This window comes from Peromyscus leucopus, chromosome 17 (genome assembly GCF_004664715.2).
Source record: "Peromyscus leucopus breed LL Stock chromosome 17, UCI_PerLeu_2.1, whole genome shotgun sequence".
In the NCBI taxonomy this organism is placed as follows: Eukaryota; Metazoa; Chordata; class Mammalia; order Rodentia; family Cricetidae; genus Peromyscus; species Peromyscus leucopus.
This window is the reverse complement of record NC_051077.1, coordinates 9,750,669-9,773,072: the sequence shown is the minus strand read 5'-3', so window position 1 is coordinate 9,773,072 and position 22,404 is coordinate 9,750,669. Positions and strand designations below refer to the sequence as shown.

Sequence of the window (22,404 nt, the reverse complement as noted above, 5' to 3'; positions counted from 1 at the left end):
TGATTGATTAGGTTGCGGGGGTACAGAGTGGGAGAGTGCTGAGGGGGACTGCCGGAGGAGGCACATTTTGGTGTCAGGTGGAAGCCTTGCACAGGGAAATCTACCAGAAGTCTATGGGGAGGACCCCAGCTTAGATTCCTAGCAATAGTGGATAAGTAGCCTGTGACCAGATTGGTGTCTGACCCAATTGTCATCAGAGAGACACCATCCAGCAACTGATGGAGACAGATGCAGAGACCCAAAGCCAAACATTAGGTAGAGTTTGGGAATCCTGCAGAGGAGGTGGAGAAAGGAATGTAGGATCCAGAGGGCTCAAGAACATCCTGGGAAGGCTCACACAACCAACTACCCTGGACTCATAGGGGCTCTCAGAGATTGAACTGACAAGCAGGGAACCTGCATGGGACTAACCCAGGCACTCTGTATATATGTGACAGTTGTGTAGTTTGGTCTTCTTGTGAGACTTCTAACAGTGGGAGCAGGGGCTGTCTCCGACTCTTTATTGGCTTTTGTGACACTACTCCTCATACTGGGTCACCTTGCCCAGCCTTAATATGGGGGGAGGTGCTTAGTCTTACTGTACCTTAATATGCCATGTTTTGTTGATATTCATGGGAGATCTGCCCTTTCCTGGATGGGGACAGAAGAAGAAGGGGTTGAGGGTTGGGAGGGGGTGGTGGTGGTGGGAGGGCTAGGAGGAGGAATGGGGAGGCTGAGACCAGGATAAAAAATAAATTTTAAAAAAGTATGACATGGACAGATAGAAAAAGAGATAAAAGCCCAATATCTTGACAGGTGGGTAATCCCAGTACTCAGGAGGCAAGGTAAGACGGTTAGTTCCAAGCCAATTTGAGCTAGAAAATGAGTCCCTGATTTAAAATTTATATATATATTCCCTTCCACTCCACAAAAAGAAAGAAAAAAGAAATAATGGCGTATCCATCATGGAAGATGTACTGTTTGTTTTTTGAAAAGCCATACAATCTACCAATTCAAGTTCTTGCTATTTACCCAACTAAAGTGAAAAATGTATGCCTATACAAAAGTCTGTATTCAGATATTGATAGTTTTATTCATAATCACCCCAAACAAAAGAGGTATCCATAATGGACTTCAATAGGCAGATGCAGTAACAAACTGTAGTACTGTCCATGCAAGGAATCACTATCCAGAAACAACAACAACAACAACAAAAAATGAGCAGTCAATTCATTTAATGGTAAAGGGAATTCTGGGAGAAATGGAGACAGTAACATGAAAACACAGGAATATTTCTAACTGTGTGAAATAGCCTCACTAAAGGGTGTAGGGAGAAAATGCTGAGTTAATTGTCAGCAATCAAAAAATGTCTGGTAATATATGGTGCCTTATGTTTCTCTCAGGGGTTCAAATTTATCTTAATAAACAGTACATGTATATCAGGAAAAAAGATAGCTGAGATGAGTTTGGGATTTTAGGTAAAGTACGTGTGGATTTTCTCAGTGGCTGAGCCTTTGTGTGGCTCCCTACAATCCTCGAAAGTTTTCCTTCAGATGCAAAAGTGGAAGAAGTAAGAGTCCCCTTTGAAAGTCTTCTTGCTACAGCTCTACTTTTATGTGTCTACACCTGTGTCACACCCTTCTTCCTCCACCTGTCTGGCACATTCCTTGCTACAGAAACAACAGATGTTACAGTCTCTATCTGCTGAACGCGGCGGCCATTTTTGTTTGCTAACCCTATATATAGATCCCACATCTGGAGCACCTGGGCTACTTAAAGGCAGCACTGAACATTTCTTTGTAAGTAAAGCTCAGGTTTATTTTACCCTCGGGTTGGGGAGATAGTTCAGTTTGTACTTTGCAAGCATGAGAACCTGAGCTTGATCCCCAAACCCACCTTAACAGGCTGGATATGGTCAAATGTTTATAACCCAGCACTGGGAAGATGGAGACAGGCACATCCCTGGAGCTCACTGGAGAGCCATGCTAGCCTTGGTGAGCTCCAGACCGGTGACAGAGCCTGTCTCAGAAACAAAGTGGGTGTTAGCTGATGAACAGCACTCATAGCTGTCTTCCAGCCTCCACACACATATGCACACACTTGCGCACACATGAACACACACACACACACACACACACACACACACACACAATACAATAAAGATTTTCAAGAGAAAAATTATCCTCTGCTTTGCATACTCAAGGTCAGTCCAAATATAATCCTGTATTTATAACATTCTTTCCTTTATTTCTCCTTCCTTCCTTTATTTCATTTTCTTTCTTCCTTTCTTTTCTCCTTCCCTTCTTCCTTCCTCCTTTCCTACCTTCCTTCCCTCCTTTCTTTTTTTTTTTTCAAGACAGGGTTTTTATGTGTAGCCCTGGCTGTCCTGAAACTCACATTGTAGACCAGGCTAGCTGGCTAGCCTCAAACTAAGAGATCTGCCTGCCTCGGCCTCCTGAGTGCTGGTTCTAAAAGCATGTGATGTTGGGAGCACAGAGGTCCTTGTACTCAGAGAAGCACTAAGAAAACCAGGAATGTTAGTAATGAATGAGATGTTTCCTCAGTGGAGGAGATAAAAATCAATTGCCTGCATTCCACCCAGAAAGCTGAAGAGTGGATTTTGTTAATGACCTGGTGACCTTTTTGTTGTCTGTTGAGGCAGACCTCACCCACCTTTTACTATAGATGCAGACCTTGCCCAGATTCCCCAGAATGATTATCCCAGACTCTCCCCTCCCGAGATGATTACCCATCCTTAGGGGAGATGTCACGAGTACTCTATGGCCTGCTGACCTCTATTCTATCAGTCAGAGATCACACTAGATTCTAGGTCCTTGAGCTCTAGAACCCATCCTCATGGTCACATGCACTGTGTAAAAGGGTCTCTATGTAGCCACACCTTAAGTTTTATTGTGCACCTGGGATTGCACTGATTGTTGCCTGGAAACCTTTTCCCAAATTGTGTTTTAAATCTGTTGCCAATGAACCATCTGGCATTAGACTCCCCTCAGTCTGATCCAGGCTGAGGAAGCCAACCTGCACCCAGTTTTCATTCTTACCTCTTGGAGAGGTTTGCTTCCCTGCCTGGACACCTTCAGGGACCCCCTCCGTGAGGCACTACATCCTCACCATCCTTTCTTTTTAAAGATTGAGGAAACCACAGGGCTGTTTTAGAAACCTCTCAGGAGTTAAGGGTCCATGGACATCACCCTTGAGTTAAAGTGACATCTGTCCAAGATGTGCAGCTGTTGCTGACCATGTGTCTGTCCCCTGAAGCTCTCTGGGTAGCCAAGCCCACCAGCAGCTGAACTAATGGCTTAGATCTGAGCCTGCATTCTGAATGAAATAAGTAGTCATTCAAGCCAGAGAGAGGCTTTTGTGGTAGCTTATGTCTTATGCATTTTATGAAAATAGCTTCTCTTTGAATACTTTGATTAAAACAGTAAAGCAATGAATAACTGTGAATCAACACCCTGAGGAGATATCAGTTCAATAACAGATAGAAACCAATAGTCTGGAGCTCACTGGAGAAATGCCTTTGTTTTGATTTTCAGCTACATGAAGGTTTGGTTTTTTGTTTTTCTTTGACAATCTAACTAATATTAAATATGGCTAAATTGAGACCAATTTTGTAGAAAGAAAAGCGGCTCAATTTAAGTAAACTATAATTAACTCCAAGTTACCAACTTAATCTATTGAAAAACAATATTATCGACCAAAGCTTAATTGTGGCGATTTTGAGAGGTGAATTAAATATGACTGAGGAAGCTTTGTTGAAAATTTTGCATTTGTTGCATGTAGATGAACACGGAGCATGTTAACTAGTCTTAACTTAATTATTTTCAAATTCACATATTTAAATTCATATGATATAGTGGCCTAAAAGCCTCCTCCTGGATGACTAGCGTTCATGACACCAGAATGTGCCCCACAAGCTTCCAAAGGAGAAAAACACCCAACAGTCCTACCCAGCTATGACACATAGGAACCCCAATAGTAACCAACACGACATGACAGCCTAACAGGGCAGCAGTGGTTCCCGTACCTTGGTGATAACCAACAGCTCTCTAATTAGACATAAGAACCTCTCAACAAGAAGGAAACTTAGCCAGCTGGTCAGGGCTAGTGAAGCCGTGAGTCTTGGAGGAGAACCTATAATGCCACATTATTAAACCAGCCTAATCCCTAACTACATTCCAAATATTTGTCCTTCTACCCAGAGATAGGCGTCGTCCTCGCCTCTCATCAAGGAAACTTCTTTCGGTAACGTATGGAGACCATTACAGAAAAGCACAATGAACCAAAATGCTGAATGGCGGTGCTCAGTCCCAACTGATAACATTTACAATGCAACTCCTGTACCTAAGAATTAAGGCTCATTGAAGAAAAGGGGATGGAAAAAAATGTAAGAGCCAGAGGATCAGGGAGTTTGCTGGGAGACTGTATCTCCTAGGAAGGTTGGAAACTATACATAGAAAGTCTCACTAACATGACTGCCTACACATGAGCTGAACAAGGACAAGAATAGACATGCTAACGTGGCTAGAATTTCCACTAGGGGTGATGAAAACCTCACAGAAAGAACTTATCGATGATTAAAATGAAGACGTCTCATTCTGGCTCATTTTACCAAATGTCTTGTCAGAAAACTTTAAAGAAAGATTTTCTTATTTTTATTGACAGGAATTGTATTTTATTTGTTGTGTGACTGTTACTTTTTGTAAATTTTAGAGAGTTTTTTTATATTTTTAAATAAAAATTGTATTTACTTAGAAGCATTCAGAATGTCAACAAAACAGCTGCAATTATTTTTGCAATTATGGAGTGGTATTCAGTTAACAGAACATCAATTATCTTCATATAAGCTGCAGCAGAGACAACTGAAGATGAAAAAAAAACCCAAAAAAACAAAACCCCAAACAAAAAACCCTACCGTTCCATATATAACTAATTTGTGCTGTGCACCAACAAGAACCTGCTTTAAATTTCCATACCAATTTATAACCCCCAGACTGGACCAGGCTAGGCTAGTGGCTATTGAGAATACCACCAGGACAGGGCTAAAGACATACTTAGTAGTGTGTGAACTATACAAAAAGAGACACTGTACAGTTTAAAAACAAATCGTACACAGCCTTATATTTCAATTTTTTTCTTTAAAAGGAGTGAGTTGTGTACAGGGGAGTTAAATGCTTTATAGACAAGGAAAAAACTGCGCTAGAACCAACTTATTCATCATCATCCTTTTTCATCTTCGTTTTCCTCATCATCTTCCTCTTCCTTTTCTTGCTCTTTTCATCTTGACCACCCCCTTCTTCGCCGCCCCGGGTTTTCCTTCAGCTCTGTGGGCAGCGATGCCCTTTTCATATTTTCCTTCAGCTCGGCAGCCTTCTCTTCACAGGCTGCCTGTCGTCTGCAGTGGTGACGCTCACATCTCTCCCAGCTTCTTTGGGGCATCGCCGATGGACAAGCCAGGGTGTTCTCCTTTGATTTGGGGGCGGTACTCCGAACAGAACAAGAAGGAGGCCTCTTGGGTGCATTGGGGTCCTTGAACTTCTTTTTGGTCTCCCCATTGCGGTGGGGGGGCGTCAGGGAGGGGAATGTAGCTTTTCATTTCTCTTTCACAACGAGCCTTGTAAGCCTTTGCCACGTCTTCAAATTTCCCCTTTACGCCGGGCGGTGGTGGCGCACACCTTTAATCCTTGCACTCAGGAGGCAGAGGCAGGTGGATCTCTGTGAGTTCGAGGCCAGCCTGGGCTACAGAGTGAGTTCCAGGAAAGGCGCAAAGCTACACAGAGAAACCCTGTCTCGAAAAAAATTTTTTTTCCCCTTTTCTTTAGCAGGCACGGTCTTCCACCTTTCTGAGCACTTCTTTGAGAACTCTGAGAAGCTGACAGAAGCATCCGGGTGCTTCTTGCACTCCTTTCTACATTTGCACAAAGAACGCATATGAGGACATTTTGCCTCTCGCTTCTTAGGATCTCCTTTGCCCATGTTTAGCAGATTTTCCTCTGTGAAGCGCAGAGTCGCCCAGTGCCCGTCCGACTCTCGCTTGCCTAGGTGCTTTCTCTACGGAGCTCAATGCACTGCAATGGCCGTCTTTTTATATTTTTTAATAAGTAGTTAATAATGAGATCTCAACGAAAAATGACTTCATGAGTTTGTGAAAAAACAAATCTGAGTGTCCAGTTTGTATGTCTTTCTTTAGCTATACTTATTGATATGATATTTATAATTTTGAAATTCTCCTAATATGGATTTTGGACAGTATAGTGTATTCACTGACTTTGTGAAGTGGTATATAAGTTTATGATTTCTTTGTGTAAGTGGTATTTTCTATATAGTTATAAATACTGATGTTATTTTTTTTTTTTAAAGAATTACCACTATATGGCTGGGCAGTGGTGGCACATGTTTTTAATCTTAGTACTTGGGAGACAGAGGCAGGCAGATCTCTGTGAGTTCCAGGCCATCGTGGTCTACAGACATAGTTCCAGGACAGCCAAAGCTACACAAAGAAACCCTGTCTCAAAAAAAAAAAAATCACCATCATACATAACAATATTGGGTGAATCTGAATAATTTATTTTGAGGATAAAAATCTAGTCACAAAAGATGTACACTATGATTCCACTTATGTGAAACTGAAGAAATAGTGGTGACATAATAAAAAATGATTACATCTAGTATGTTAGAATTCTACTGACAAAAATAAGTTAAGTGATTCTTAATACCTTGAGAATTTCCAGTCGGTTGATATATCCAGTGTCACTTGAGAAAACTGACTTCTCCCTTTCCCAGGAGCTATCATTTGCACATTGCTTCTTGGCCAGTGTTGGGACTCTGTGCCCACCTCCCTTCATTGGCGAGGGTTTTGTCTGGCTTGAGCCTGGGCTCATCTTGTACATGCTGTCACAGTCTCTGGGTCCATACATGCATCTTCCCTGTGTGTCTGGAAAATGCTGTTTCCTTTACATCATCAGACCCCAATGACATTTTTAACCAGTTAAATTTAATTTATACTGATAACTTAAAATATAAAAGTTAGACACATTAAAGGAATACTATTAGTTTGATCCACAGTGCAATTTTTAAATTAGGCCAAGGATATCTGTCTCATCAAACATTTATCATTTCTTCAGTAAAAACATTGCAAATCTTTTCTGTATGTTTTGAAGTACACAGCACATATACCCTTCTATGCAATAGCACAGCGGAGCATCTTACTCTTGCTCACCTTTAGCATAGTATCTATCCATTGATCAACCTTTGCTTATCACCCCTTTCCTGCTTACTCTCCTCAGTCTCTGGCAAACACCATGATGCTCTCAACTTCTGTGAGAGCAACTTTTCTATATTCCATGTTTGTCTTTCAGGGCCCGACTTACTCATTTAACACGAGATTCTCGGTTCTAGTTGTATAATTGCAAAGACAGGATTTCATTCTTTTTATGGCTGAACAGTATCCAGTTGTGTTGTTTTCTTGATTCATTCTTTTGTTTATGGAACAATCACTTCCTCTGTTGGTTAAGAACAACGTTGCAGCACACAGACAGCCTCTGACACACTGAATTTATTCCTTTAGTATAAATAACTAGTATCGAGATTACTTGAACTCACTGCAATTCTATTTTGCATTTCTTAGGCACTTTCATAGTGATTTCCATAACGGCTGTAAAAGTTTAGATTCCTACCAACAATTCATGAGCGTTCCTTTTACATCTTTGTTGGTATTATTGGTTTTGTTTTGTTTGTTTTTTTTAGTAACAGTCACTCCTAAATGGAATGTGGTAGTATTTAACTGTGGCTTTTTTTTTTTTTTTTTTTTTTTTTTTTTTGGTTTTTCGAGACAGGGTTTCTCTGTGTAGCTTTGCGCCTTTCCTGGAGCTCACTTGGTAGCCCAGGCTGGCCTCAAACTCACAGAGATCCGCCTGGCTCTGCCTCCCGAGTTAACTGTGGCTTTTACTTGCAGTTCCCTGATAATTAGTATGCTGACCATGTTCCATATACTTGTTCGTCATATGTCTTCTCAAAAGAACTGTCTGTTTGGGGAAAGTGGCATTTTAATCAATGATGTCAGCTTATGCAACCATGACATACCCAATAATCCTCTAGCTATCTTAGTTCAAGTACATTCTATAATGCTCACATAATAGCAAAATAACCCAGTGAAACATATTCCATCAAGTAATACACAACTGCACTTTGAGAAACACATATACACACACATATATACATACCTCAATAATACACATATATGTATGCATTTGTGTATATGTATATATATGCATATATGTGTGTGTATAAACTTTTATTGAGATGAATCAGATACTACAGACTACATTAATAAACACATATATAAGGTAACTTAAGTGATAACTTTCAGTTGGAATTTCAGAGAAGTTAGCTGTGGTGGCTAGTTTTATGTCAGCTTGACACAAGCTAGATTAGATTCATTTGGGAAGAAATCTCACTAAGAAAATGCCCCAGCCAGACCGGCCTATGGGTAAGCATGTGTTGCATTTTCTTACTTAGTGATTGATGTAGGAGGGCTCAGCCTATTGTGGGTGGTGCCATCTCTGTGCAGGTGGTCCTGGGGTATTTAAAAAAGCAAGCTGAGCAAGCCTTGGAGAGCAAGTCAGTAAGCAGCACTCCTTCACGGTCTCTGCATCAATTCGTGCCTCCAGGTTCCTGCCTTGAGTTCCTGCACTGACTTACCTGGATGATGGATCAATCCTTTTCTCTCCAAGTTCACGGTGTTTTATCCCAGCAATAGAAACACGAAGGTAATAACATTGCATATTTGACATTGATTTAGTCATCCAAGGATGTCCAAAGTCATATTCCTCATTATAATTTAGGAACACAATATATGAATATGCATTTTGAAAGGAGAATGGAGATAACTTGTGTGGGTAGACAATTTTGATCCCAGAAAAGACACTGAGCAGTGAGCACTTGCTATGGGAATTGCCTTCCTTACGTCAATTGGATTTCTGTAGAAGGACTGTCCTCCAGATGATGGAAAGGACATGGCAATAATACGATCTGGAAGTCAAAGGGATGGCTATGATGAATATTGTAATAGAGATGATACAACATGCAAAAACTTCATCTACATATAACAAAACTTTTTTTTTTTTTTTTTTTTTTTTTACAAAAAGTAACATTCAGGATAGAAAAAAATAACACATTCTCAGAGTAACCAAAATGATATAATACATTAAATTATCCAATACAATAATAATCATTAAACTGAAACAGTGATCTTAAGACTCAACTGGTTCATTCATGGGCCTCAGATTTTTGTCGGCCTAAGTCTGCGCTCCCTCAGTGCCAGTAAAATGTCTTTAACAAACCAAAGAAAACATCCTGAACTCCAGTAAGCACAGGAACTGCCAGAGTGCTTTTCAGAACACATGAGTCAGGAAATCTGAGGCCAACAGAGTAGAAACCTCAGTTGGTGGAGTTGTAAGAAGCTTGAAAAATCTCTCAGGATCCTTGAGACCACAGGTAGCTATGAGAGCTGAAACTCCGGCTAAAAATATTTCAGCCAATTATCTACCCCACCTCCTGTACTACAGTAAAGTAGTTCTGGTTTGAAGTGGCGTAAGTAGATACTTATTGCCAGGGTCACACTGCCATGATGACATGCGCACTGCTACATAAAGAATGTTTTGAAATACCATGGCAGAAATGAAAGAGAGCGTAGCATCTCTCAATCACACACAAAATGCAAAATCTTTATAAACAGTAGCATCAGGCGAGTTTCACGAACCAGTAACGTAAGTGAGGTCCAGGTCAAAGCCATCCTTCTTGAACCGTCTTTTGTTTTTGGAAACCTGGATTGGAAAGTCATAAAGTTGTAAAACATGAATCAGCAGGAAAAAGAACATAATGCAAAGATCTACAACCTCAAAAGCGTTTTCAGAAACAGAAAACAAATGCATGCTGCCACTCACCAGCTGCCTAGTCAGCTTTTCAAGGTGCCTTTTTTGGTGAGCCAGCTGCAAAATTCTTATCAGAATAAGAAGTCGCAGAGGTCGAAATAAAACTGCCAATCTAAGTAAATGTATAGATAAAAAGTTAAATACTCATTTTTTTGCTAGAAAAAAAACCAGAATATTTGGTTACTATGGATTAAGTTGAACACTTTTATAATTATTTATTTGTTTATTTTGGGTGGTGCTATGGGTCCAGTCAGAGACCCTGTGAGGGGTTGGCAAGTTGCTTTAAGTTGAGTGATGCCTCTACTTCTGTATTCAGTTTGGAACAGTGGTTCTTGGCCAGGACAGTGTTGTTTTACCCCTATGTAGAAGATAATTGTCAATGTCCAGAGACACTTTTGACTGTCATACTATTGTGTGGGTGTATTGCTACTCCATCAAGTGGGTACAGGCTGGGAGTACTGATAAACCCTTCACCGTGAATGACATCATTTCCCAGAATGATCTGGCCTAAAATGTCAATGGTGCTAAGTTTGGGGAAGGCAGACTCAGAATTTGTGGTTTAACATCAGAGTTTTTCTGTTCTTTTCTTTCCGTGTGTGTGTGTGTGTGTGTGTGTGTGTGTGTTCATCAAAACATTGCTGGTGTTATACATATATCAGTGAACAGGGAATCACTACTACTGGTGGAGGCACATCAGAAAATAGACCGAAATACTAACTAAGTATGCTTGCTGGTGTTTCCCCTATCATCAAAAACACCAAGGTAGAAAACTACTGTTCTCAGACACTGGGTCTTTAATTTGAAGCCATATGAACAAGCCATCTGAAAGAGCTCTTTAAAGTTCTTTCAAGCACAGGGTATGGAGTTATGGGGTGGCTCGGCAGTTAAGAGCACTTGTTGCTCTTGCAGAGGACCTGGGTCTGGTTCCCAGCACTCACATGACAGCTCACAACCACCTCCAGTTCCAGGGGATTCAAAGTCCTTCTCTGGTTTCTGCAGGCACTGCTCACGTAAGGTGCATACATATACTCACATGCAGGCAAAACATGCACACCCACATAAAATAAAAATGGTAAGTCTTTTTAAAGATAAAGCATGGGGTAATAGGCCCCAGAGCCCCAAATTCAGTGGCTCTAAGGTAGCAATTGAGAAGTTTCTCAGGTTGTTTCGAACACACAACACATTTAGTTGAATCCTAGATTGAAGTCCTGGGAAGTTGGGGTACAGAAAGAAACCAGTTATTTGACAAATGAATAATACTACCCCACAATCTTCAGACACACAGATCTTTTTTTTCCTACATTGCCACAGTAAAAAGGAGGGTAAAGTAGGGGAGAAAGGGGAAAAGGAGGGGGGAAGTGGAGGAGAGGGAAGGGTGAAGATAGAACTCTTCTAGTAGACCCTAACATTTCTGACTTTGCCAGAGGTTTCTCATTTCTGCAACTATACCGCAAAACTTCCTCTCTGTGGCTGCCCACCTTACCTCCTGGTTTCTTGCTATGTTTATTACATCTTAGAGATATTAATTGGAGTCACTCAAATTATATACATGCTTAACACTCTCTTGGTTATGGGGAAGTCCTAGGACTACAGAACTTCATATCTAAGGCACTTGTGATTGAAGCACAAATGGGAATTTTGGGATAATTTCATAACGTTCTAAAGTTCAAGTTGATATAAGAGGAGTTAAGTCCAGTTTCTTCTCCCCTTTGTACGTTCTCTTATCCAGCGAAAGAGTCTTAGTATGTATATCCTCAATGGGCCCCTAAATGCCAACATATTTTAGTTTCAAAGTACATGGGAATTTATATAAACATTTCGCTTTTAAACCACTCATCTGGCACAGTCGAGAGAGTTCAGTTAAAATATTAAATAGAACCAGAGAAAACACAAGAAAACAAAAGAAACACCTGGAAGAACAGGAGAAACAAAAGAGTTTTGAGAGGTAAGTCGTGTTTCATACCTTGGGATGTCTCTAAGAAACTTCTTGTCATAAAGTATGTAAGTGAGGGCAATGAGCAGGGTCACACCAATAACGACGGCATCTAGGGTGTTCAGTAAATCAGAAAAATAATTCTGTCTCCTGGAGCAGGGAGATGGGACAGTGTCAGAGCACAAGTTATCCGACTCATCTTCACGAAGAATTCTATCTTCAGCCCTATTGGTAGTCTCAGGAAGAAGCAGGTGGGTTACCTACACTCACCTGAGATTCTAACTGCTTCCTGGCTCCTGGGCCCCACCCAGTCACCTGCATATAATTCTGTCCCAAGCACATATATTTTGTGGGGTGTGAAGGTCGACTGGAGTTGAGACCTGGCCGTGCAGCTTTTGAGAATTATCACCTATGATAGGGTAGAGGTACCCAAGCTGTTCATGCTTTTTGTAAGTAACCTCAATAAATTCACTAGTTCACTGAAATAAAAAGAACCCTGTCTTAATGTGTTTACAATGCATTGTCAAGACTACTAGACTAAGGGGAAAATATAACATCAATATAAAGTTTTCATGTGGTAAATTTATATTTATGCATCTATCTATCTATCTATCTATCTATCTATCTATCTATCTATCTATAATCTATCTAAAGTGTCAGTTGATAAGAGACAGAAGCAAGTCATTGGCAAGAGGCAAGCACTGCCTTCTCCTTTGTAGGTAATGAAGGAGGACACTACGCACTGCTGGGGAGCAAATGAAGCAAATATGGAATTTAGAGAAACTGGGATTGTGAAACGATAAAAAGAAGAGAATTAATATGGTCTGACTAGGGTGAAAACAGACTTCCTTTCTTCAGACATGATCCCTGGTCTTCTAGAGAAAGTTTCTTCTGATTGTGAGATAGTATCTATTTTTAGATTGATGTTTTCCAATTGTCTTAGTCAGGGTTTCTATTGCTGCAATGAAATACCATGACCAAAAAGTGAGCTGGAGAGGAAAGGATTTATTAGGTTTATACTTCCACTCTGATATTCATCACCAAAGTAAGTCAGGACAAGAACTCAAGCAGGGCAGGAAGCTGGAGGCAGGAACTGATGCAGAGACCATGGAGGGGAGCGGCTTATTTACCAGCTTACTCTTCATGGCTTGCTCAGCATGCTCTCTTATAGAACCCAGGACCACCAGCCCAGGGATGGCACCACCCACAATGGGCTGGGCCCTCCCTCATTGATCACTAATTAAGAAATTATGATGCCCTACAGCTGGATCTCATGGACGCATTTTCTTAATTGAAGTTCCATCCTTTCAAATGACTCTAATTTATGTGCCTGTTTTGTGGTCTGAGTTCCATTAGGGTCCCTTAGAGGATTATTGGTGAGGGATTATTTATAGATGCAGGAGCACCTTACCAATGGCTACACCACTGAAGAAAATGTTGAGAGAGCCCTTTTTAGACTGAGAAACTGGGCAGTGGACAACTGTCATTAGCTCAAAAAGGGGCAACAAGGATAAAGAAAAATCTCTTAGGAAAGGAGAGAAATTACACTCTCAGATGCTCTGAGAATAAAATGAAGCTAGAGAACTTAGTCTCTTAGTCGCCCAGAGAATCCAACCCCAAGACATGGCTCACCCACCCACCTGCTTAGAAAACCAGAAGGCAAAGATCAAGGTCTGTCTACTGTGATGTTGTTGATGGAAAGAACCTGCCTCTAAACTCTTCTCCACTTCACTATAATTAATGTTGTTTTTATTTTTGTTGAAATATGAATTATTTGTGATATATTCTTTAGTGTGTCATCAAATCTAATTTGGAATTCAAGTCAACCAATGTTAACATTTGTACATCACTACGGTAGTTTGAATGTACTTGGCCCCTTAATCTCATAGGGAGGGGCACTATTGGAAGGCAGGGCTTTGTTGGAGTGGGTGTGGCCTTGTTGGAGGAAGTGTGCCACTGTGGGGGCAGGCTTTGAGGTTTCCTATGCTCAGGATACTGCCCAGTGTTTCAGTTGACTTCCTGTTGCCTGCAAGCCAAGATGCAGTCTGTGCTACATCTGCCTGCATGCTGTCATGCTCCCCAACTATGATGTTAATGGACTGAACCTCTGAAGCTGTAAGGGAGCCACCCCAATTAAATGTTTTCTTTATAAGAGTTGCTGGGGTCAGAGTGTCTCTTCACATCAATAAAAATCCTAAAACAGAAGTTGATACCAGGAACTGGGGTATTGTTGTGATAGGCCTGATTTTGTTTGGAGTAATATGGGCTTCGGGAGTTTTGGATAGGAAAGCAGTGAAATGCTTTAAGCACTGCTTAATAGGCCATACTAGTAGAAGCATGGAAGATAGTGGTGTTGAATGTGACTTGATGAACTGTAGAGATCAAGAGGCTTCAGATGAGAAGAATGTTAGTATATGGCCTAAAGACTGGTCTTGTGATACTTTGATGAAGAAAGTGGCTGCCTTTTGCTCTTGTCTGAAGATTTTGCCTGAGGCTAAAGTGAAGAGTTTTGGATTAATTCCACTGGCAGAAGAAATCTCAAAACAGCCTAAAATGGACTCTGTCATGTGGATATTAGTGACCACTCTAATGAAGATTATAATGCAAAGGAATGAGCTGAGCAGGGTAAATTACAAACTGTAAATTTTGAGGAGAAAAAGAGCACCAGAAAGTGGAATGGGGACTGGAGAGATGGCTCAGAGGTTAAGAGCACTGGCTGTTCTTCCAGAGGTCCTCAGTTCAATTCCCAGCAACCACATGGTGGCTCACAACCATCAACAATGAGATCTGGTGCATACAGGCATATTGTATACATAATAAATAAATCTTTAAAAAAGGAAAGTGGAAGGCCGGGCGGTGGTGGCGCATGCCTTTAATCCCAGCACTCGGGAGGCAGAGCCAGGCGGATCTCTGTGAGTTCGAGGCCAGCCTGGGCTACCAAGTGAGCTCCAGGAAAGGCGCAAAGCTACGCAGAGAAACCCTGTCTCGAAAATCCAAAAAAAAAAAAAAAAAAAAAAAAAGGAAAGTGGAATGGAGCTAAGTCTTGTGTTCAAGGAGATAAATGGATTAAGAAATGGAATAAAGGGAGTGGTGACTTTAGGGTGAGATCCCACCTAGCTAAGTTTCCAATTTGTGAAAAGGAACTAAATAAAAGCTTAGAGCCAGGTGTGGTGGGGCACACCTTTAATCCTTGCACTGGAAAGGCAGAGGCTATGGATCTCTAAATTTGAGGCCAGCCTCGTCTAGTGACCCAGCTTCCGGACAGCCAAGCTTAGGCAGGGAAGGACAGAAAGCTGGTGAAGTTGTAATTGAGTGAGGGAGCTATGTTCCAGCCCCAGCAAGCAGCAAAATGTGGCAGCTTCAGCCACATGGTTCTGGCTTTAGAGTTAAGGATAGAAGAAATGGGTTATGGAATTTGCCTCTACAACTAAAGAAAACCTGCTGAGTCCAGGCAAGTTATCAGGGGTGTTGCTGAATGGAGGTATAAAGAGGCCATTTTGTGAAGCTGTAGAGTTGAGCCCTGGATTGCCCTGGAGACCCCAAGATCTTGGAGATGCCAGAGTTGTGAGATGCCTGCCAAGGAGAGCTGCTAACAGGGAGTGGAACCAGCCCAAGAGAGAGAAGTGTGTTGCAGTCAACAAAGCTGAACAGAGTTGGGGATCTAAAGAGCATTTCGACATCAGATATGCAGAGCTTGGAGTTTGCCCAGCTGGGGTTCTGGTCTTGCTTTGGTCCAGGATTTCCTCACTATGCTCCCTTCCTTCCTTACATTTTGGAATGGTAATACATATCCTTTGCCATTATATGTTGGAAGTATGTGATCTATTTTTTTAATATTAATTTAACAGGGGATTACAGGTAAGAGATTGTTCGAATCTCAGAAGAGACTTTGAACTTTGGACTTTTGAACATTGTTGAGACTGTGATAGATTATGGGAACTCTAGAAGTTGGACTAAATAAATTTTGCACTATGATATTGTTATAAGCTTATGGGGGCCAGGGAGTGAAATGTGCTAGTTTGAATATAATTGACCTTCATAATCTCATAGGGTACTATTAGGAAGTGTGGCTTTGTTGGAGTGGTTTTAGCCTTGTGAGAGGAAGTGTGTCACTGCGGGGGCAGGTTTTGAGGTTTCCTATGCTCAGGATACTGCCCAGTGTCTCAGTTGACTTCCTTTTGCCTGCAAGATGTAGGACTCTCAGTTACTCCTCCAGCACCATGTCTGCCTGCATGCTGCCATGCTCCCCACCAGGATGGTATGAGACTGTAACCAAGCCACCCCAATTAAATGTTTTCTTTATAAAAGTTGCCATCCATGATCATGGTGTCTCTGCACAGCAACAAAAACTCTAGACTATCACATACATGTTTCTTTTATTCATGTACATATAGACACAATGGTTGCCTGGTTCATCCTTGACACCCTTTTAAGCTTTAGCAATTGAGAAAATCATCTACAATACATTGTTGTAGAATAAAGGCCCAACAACAGCACTGATAAAGCTCCTCTCCATAAAACTGGTTTTCTATGACTGCTTTTCTGTGGAACGTACCTATAAGGAGAATCATTTTGATGAAGAAGGACCCATTTGGTTGAGCTGACCTGACAAGTCTTACGGGATACTTTTCATATCGCTGTAAAAATGGCTTTATGCTTTAAAAAGGAAAAAAAAAAATCAGAATCACACTTACCCTTCTACATACACTCGAAGGAGAACATCCACGAGGAAGAACAAAGCAATAGCAAAAGAAAGTGAGCGGTATCCCAAAGGAATATAAAAATTGCTGTTGTAGAGATGTAGATCTATAGCCATAAGGAATATGTCCAGAAAGATCAGCATAATTCCAAATATTCTAAAATGAATAAACAAAGAGAGCAGAGGTATTGCCTCCATAGTCACAACATTAAAGCCAACGCTCAGATGCCCACCCACCCCTACTCCTCACCCCCACCCCCGCAAATTTATAGCTAAACCGTCCTGTGGCAGAAAGAACAATCCTGCTTCAGAATCCGAAGAAAATGTTCAGCTTTTCACCCAATAAAAGCAGTGGCTCGTATATCAGATCTGCACCAAGCCCCTCCCCACTTCCTACAGCAGGGAGACTGCTACTTTAGCACGCCAACCTAGAACCACAAATCTAAATAAAAGTCACATGCTTCTTGGTGTGAATGCTTTAAATACTCAAAATTCATAAGGTTTTTTTTTAAAAAACAAAATTCTCACAATAAATGAAGTAACATTAATCCAAATAAGTTTAAGATTGTAGCAACAAAAAGAAGTGGAAGCATGAATAACATATTCCTTTTAAAAACGCTTTAACCAGTAAATACACGATTATATATTCATAGGTTCACACATGGATCCTGCACACAGGACAGATACATGAAAAAGAATTCAATTCCATAAATATTGCTTGTATATTTATTAATTAAATATTAATTGAACTCTTAAAGACTCCCCAAGCCTTTCTTGCACAGTCTCAAAAAACTCCTTATAAATTGATTATTTTCCTGAACTACAAAGATGAATCAACTCAGCTTTAAAGTGTATTTTTAAACAACTACTGATTCAATTAAAATATTACTGAGGTTGGGGATTTAGCTCAGTGGTAGAGCGCTTGCCTAGCAAGCGCAAGGCCCTGGGTTTGATCCTCAGCTCTGGGGGAAAAATATTACTAATTTGCTAGGTGATAGTGGCACATGCCTTTAATCTCAGCACTCGGGAGGCAGAGCCAGGCGGATCTCTGTGAGTTCAAGGCCAGCCTGATCTACAGAGCAAGATCCAGGACAGGCACCAAAAACTACACAGAGAAAGCCTGTCTCAAAAAAACAAAACAAAAAAAAATTAAAAATATTATTAACTTGGGAGTTAGCAAGACAGTTCAGTAGTAAAACACCTGCCACTCAAGCGTGAAGACTCAAGGTTCATCCCCGGTAGGAACACAAAGGCAGGGGACAGGACAGTGCAGCACCTGCAATCCCAGCCCCAGGGAGGTAGATACATTAGAATCCCGGGAACTCACCGGCCAGTCAGCCTGGCCTAAGTGAGCACCCTGTACAATGAGAGATCCTATTTTTAAAAAAACAATAAGATAACAAAACATTGAAGAAGATACCCAACATTGAGTTGTGGACACACACACGGGGACATACACACACACACCCCTGCACAAATAGGTACAACACCATACACATACAATAATGATTTTAAAGGAAGCAATTACATTGTATAAATTTTAATAATCATGTAGAATAGAAATCCAATTAAGTAGTAAAATATTTCTGGAATTGGGTAATTTGTAGTGTATAAAGCATTTACTAGAACATTTAGTCTGTAATTAAAGAATTTGAAAATGTATGCTTTCTTATTTTTACATTTATGGGTAGAAAAATACCAATATGCCACTATTTAGATTTGAGCAAAGGTTGTTTCTCTGTACATCTTACTGTTCAGTCTTAACTAACCCTCTAAGACAGATGAGATCACATCAAATGTGGATACGTGAGCTAATTTGAACGTACTTTCATTTCATTCTCTCTTGCCTTTTTGGGGTCCTTTCTCATTAAACTTTAAAAATTAAATGTCATAAACATTTAACTACTTCCACTTAAAGACCCTCACATACCTGAAGGTGACTGATGACACCAGGTAATGCACCATTTTCGTGAAGATGGTGCTGCAAAAGTTAGTAAAATTAAGTCAATCACATATGAGTTTAGCCAAACAAAATCCCCTTATAAGTATGAATTTTAAAGAAAAGTTCTCATAAGACACACACCAAAATGTTCTGTGCTAGTAATTGAAATGTTTATGCTTTTGCTTTTTTGTGTTCTTATCTAGAATATATGTGACCATTAAGCTTGGGACCAACCAAAGAAAGCATCATGGTATGGAGATGGAAAAGGGTGGTTTTTTAAAAAAGTGTTCTGATGTCAGCTCTTCTATTAGCAAATTAGGATCTCGGGCAAGTCATCAAGCTTGGAGATACCTCAGTGTCTTAGCAACAAAATTATGGATTTCTTTTTAAAGATATAAACTAAAGGAGCACTCTCAAACTGTTTCTGCAAAGCCAATATTTTTCTAATACCCAAGCCAGGTAAAGATACAACAAATCTATAGGTAAATATTCCTTATAAACATAGATACAAAAATCCTCAGTAAAATACTAGCACACTAAATAGAAACACATATTTACAAAATCATTCTCCAGGATAAAATTGACTTAATCCTGGAAATTCAGTGTTGGTTCAACATACACAAGTCAATAAAGATAGTAAATCATACAGATAACTTGAGAAAAATCACATGATTATTTCAAGAGATGTAAAAACAGCCTTTGGAAAAATCCAACATGCTTCATAATAAAAACCCTAGAGACACAGAACTGGAGGTGTCGCTCACAGACACATTGTCCTAAATGAAGAAGAACCCAAAGCAATTTCATTAAAATCAGGATGACACAGGGCTGCAATTATCCCCACAATACAGTGCTGGAAGCGCTAGCCACAACAATAAGGCAGGAAAAGGAAATTACAGGTCTACAAACAAGAAGTCAACTTCTCCTTATTTGCAGATGATATGATATTGTACAGAGATCCCAAAATTCCACTAGAAAACTGCTAGAAATAATGAATAGTTTCAGCAAAGTGGATGGTCCACAGTCAGCTCACAAAAAGCAATAGCTTTTCTATACATCACAACACACATACAAAGACAGAGATCATGGACACACCCTGATTTACAACAGTATCGAAGACAATAAAATATCTTGGAATAAACCTAACCAAGGAGGTGAAAGACTTCTACATTTTCAAATCTCTGAAGAAAGCGATTTCTAAAGACACCAGAAAATGGAAAGATACCCCATGTTCATGGATTCATAGCACTGATCCTACCAAAAACAATTTACGGATTTAATTCAGGCTCAATCAAAATCCCCATCTCATTCTTCACAGAAATAGAGAAGATTATATGGAACCAGAAAAGAACCTGAACAGCCAAAGCAGTCCTGAGCAATATATATTGGAGGGGTTGACATTTCAGACCTCAAGATATATTATAATAAAGCAATAATAAAACCAATATGACACGTCACAAAAATAAACATGTATATTAGTGGAACAAAATCAAAGGGTCAAGTATGTGCAATTACAGCTTTTTCATATCTGACAAAGAGGCAAAAACACACACAGGAGTAAAAACCACATTTTTAACCAATGGCACTGAGAAACCTGGACATCCACATGCAGAAGACTGAAATTAGACCTGTATCTATTACCCAAAATTAGATGCAAGTGGATCAAAGACCTCAATTTGAAACCTGAAAACACTAAAACTGCTAGAAGAAAACATCCAGGTGCAGGAAAGAAATTTCTGAACAGGACTCCATTCGCTAAGGAATTAAGGCCAGAACTGATGAGTGGTACACCTTGTAAAAAGAAAACCCTTCTGTGCAGCTAAGGAAATAATTATTTGAGTGAAGAGAAAGCCTATGGGATGTGAGACAATCTTTGTCAGGTATACATCTGATAATCAATATTTAGAAGATACAAAGAACTCAAAAAAATAAGAAGTCCAGGAAAAATAAATGATCCAATTAAAAATTAATTATATAATGAAAAAGAATAGGCTAGGAATCTGAACAGAGTTCTCAATAAAGGAAATAAAAATGGCTTAAAATACTCAGAGTGTTTATCATCCTTAGCAAACAGGGAAATGCAAAATCAAACAACTTGAAGGTGTCATCTCCCTGCAGTCAGAAGAGCTGTAATCACAACACAGCTGATAACAAATGCTGAGGAGGGTGTAAAGAAAGAAGACCCTCCTCAACTGTTGGGAGGAATGCAAGTTTGTGCAGTCATCCTGGAAATCAGTATGGAAAATCCTCAAAAATATCTCTAAAAATCTGTCCTATGACCCAGCTATACCACTCCTGGGCATATGCCCAAAGGACTTACCATCCTACTCCAAAGACACGTTCAACCATGTTCATTGTTGTTTTACTCACAATAGCTAGGAAATGGAAACAACCTAAATGTCCTTTAGCAGATGAGTGCATAATGAAAATGGGATACATTTGCACAATGAAATACTATTTATCTGTAAAGAAAAATGCAGTCATGAGCTTTGCAGGTAGACGGATGGAACTAGAAAGAAGGAACCCAGACTCAGAAAGACAAATACTACATGTTCTCTCTCCCCTGCAGTTCCTAGCTCCAAACCTTCAGAGGTGGGTATACAACAAGGAGTAAACACAGAAATTAGGAAATGTAAAGGAACCATAGGTGGAGGAGGAATTGAGGGGAGAACAGCAGGATGCAGGTGATAGGAAGCTTGTTTGTTTGTTTGCTTGTTTTTCCAGACAGGACTTCTCTGTGTAGTTTTGGTACCTGTCTTGGATCTTGCTTTGTAGACCAGGCTGGCCTGGAACTCACAGAGGTCTGCCTGGCTCTGCCTCCCGAGTGCTGGGATTAAAGGCGTGTGCCACCGCCACCCGGCCAATATGAAGCTTTTATACTTCAACTAAGCTCACTTTCTTGGAGTGGAGTAAAAAGGAAATGCTGGCTTTGCTCTGTTTGCCTGAATTTTACCACAGCCCTGACAAGTCCATCATAGAAAATGTTTACCTAACATGCAGAGTTTAATAATGTGATAGTGCGACCTCTTTGGAATGATGGTCCATGATTTTTTAGAAGTTATTTAAAATGAAAAGTCTAGGTACTTGGAAGACTTATTTGTATTCATTAGTTAGACCTTTGTTTTCCCTGTAACATTTGAACACCACCAATTACAACATTGACCAACTAATATTATTTCTGGTGGTCCTTATACCATCTGCAACACTGATAGAAGCCGATAAATGATTATCCAGTTGGACAGAATCCTCAATATATCTATAATTCATATACAAGTGATTTAAGAACACATTGTTTTGTTATAGAGAACACATATAAATGCTATTAGATTTGTGCAATAGGAAGTATCCCAAGTAATATTATTCAGAAATAAATTTAAAAAGTTATAAAATCTCAGTGAGTGTGAAGAGGTCCTTTAATACCAAAATTTGTTCCTTTTCACTACCATTTCTCATGGACAAAAATCTATAAACTGGGAATCAGAAGATACCCAGGAAAAATTATAAAAGACCAATGTTAAAGAATAAATAGAATGCTACAATTCTCTTTAAGGAAATGTTGTAATAAAGTCACTACCAAGGAACAACATTATCAATATTTGAACTAGGAAAATTGTTTGAAAGTAGACAAAAATGTTTTTCCACCCATTGTACGTGTCTATAAACTCAATTGGTTTGTCTATAAATTCAGTTGGTTATTATTGTGTTATTTTCCACATTCCTCTATTATTATTTTTGCCACAGACAAGAGATCCATTCTTCCCCATCCTTCAAATATCAAACTCACTTACCAGTATGACTTGTGAATATCAATATCTTCATCATCATCACCATAGAACTTGGAGACCCAGTCTAATTTGCTTTAGCACCAACAAATGCAAAGATACATCATTAGAGATTGCTA

At 40.0% G+C, this 22,404-nt stretch overlaps 1 protein-coding gene across 1 annotated transcript in view; it reads right to left on the bottom strand.

Annotated features, from left to right (window-relative positions):
* The window catches only part of LOC114686265 (phosphatidylinositol 3,4,5-trisphosphate 3-phosphatase TPTE2-like), a 51,711-nt gene extending 33,174 nt beyond the window's left edge, over window positions 1-18,537 (bottom strand). Inside the window, exons 1-6 of the mRNA XM_028860934.2 lie at window positions 18,492-18,537; window positions 16,557-16,718; window positions 11,893-12,012; window positions 9,942-10,041; window positions 9,758-9,821; window positions 8,963-9,027 (exon numbers count right to left, since the gene is read on the bottom strand). Of these exons, the coding sequence (XP_028716767.2) occupies window positions 8,963-9,027; window positions 9,758-9,821; window positions 9,942-10,041; window positions 11,893-12,012; window positions 16,557-16,718; window positions 18,492-18,526 (546 nt within the window). The 5' untranslated portion in view covers window positions 18,527-18,537. The remainder of the gene's footprint in view (window positions 1-8,962; window positions 9,028-9,757; window positions 9,822-9,941; window positions 10,042-11,892; window positions 12,013-16,556; window positions 16,719-18,491) is intronic.
* Between the last annotated feature and the right edge of the window lie 3,867 nt (window positions 18,538-22,404).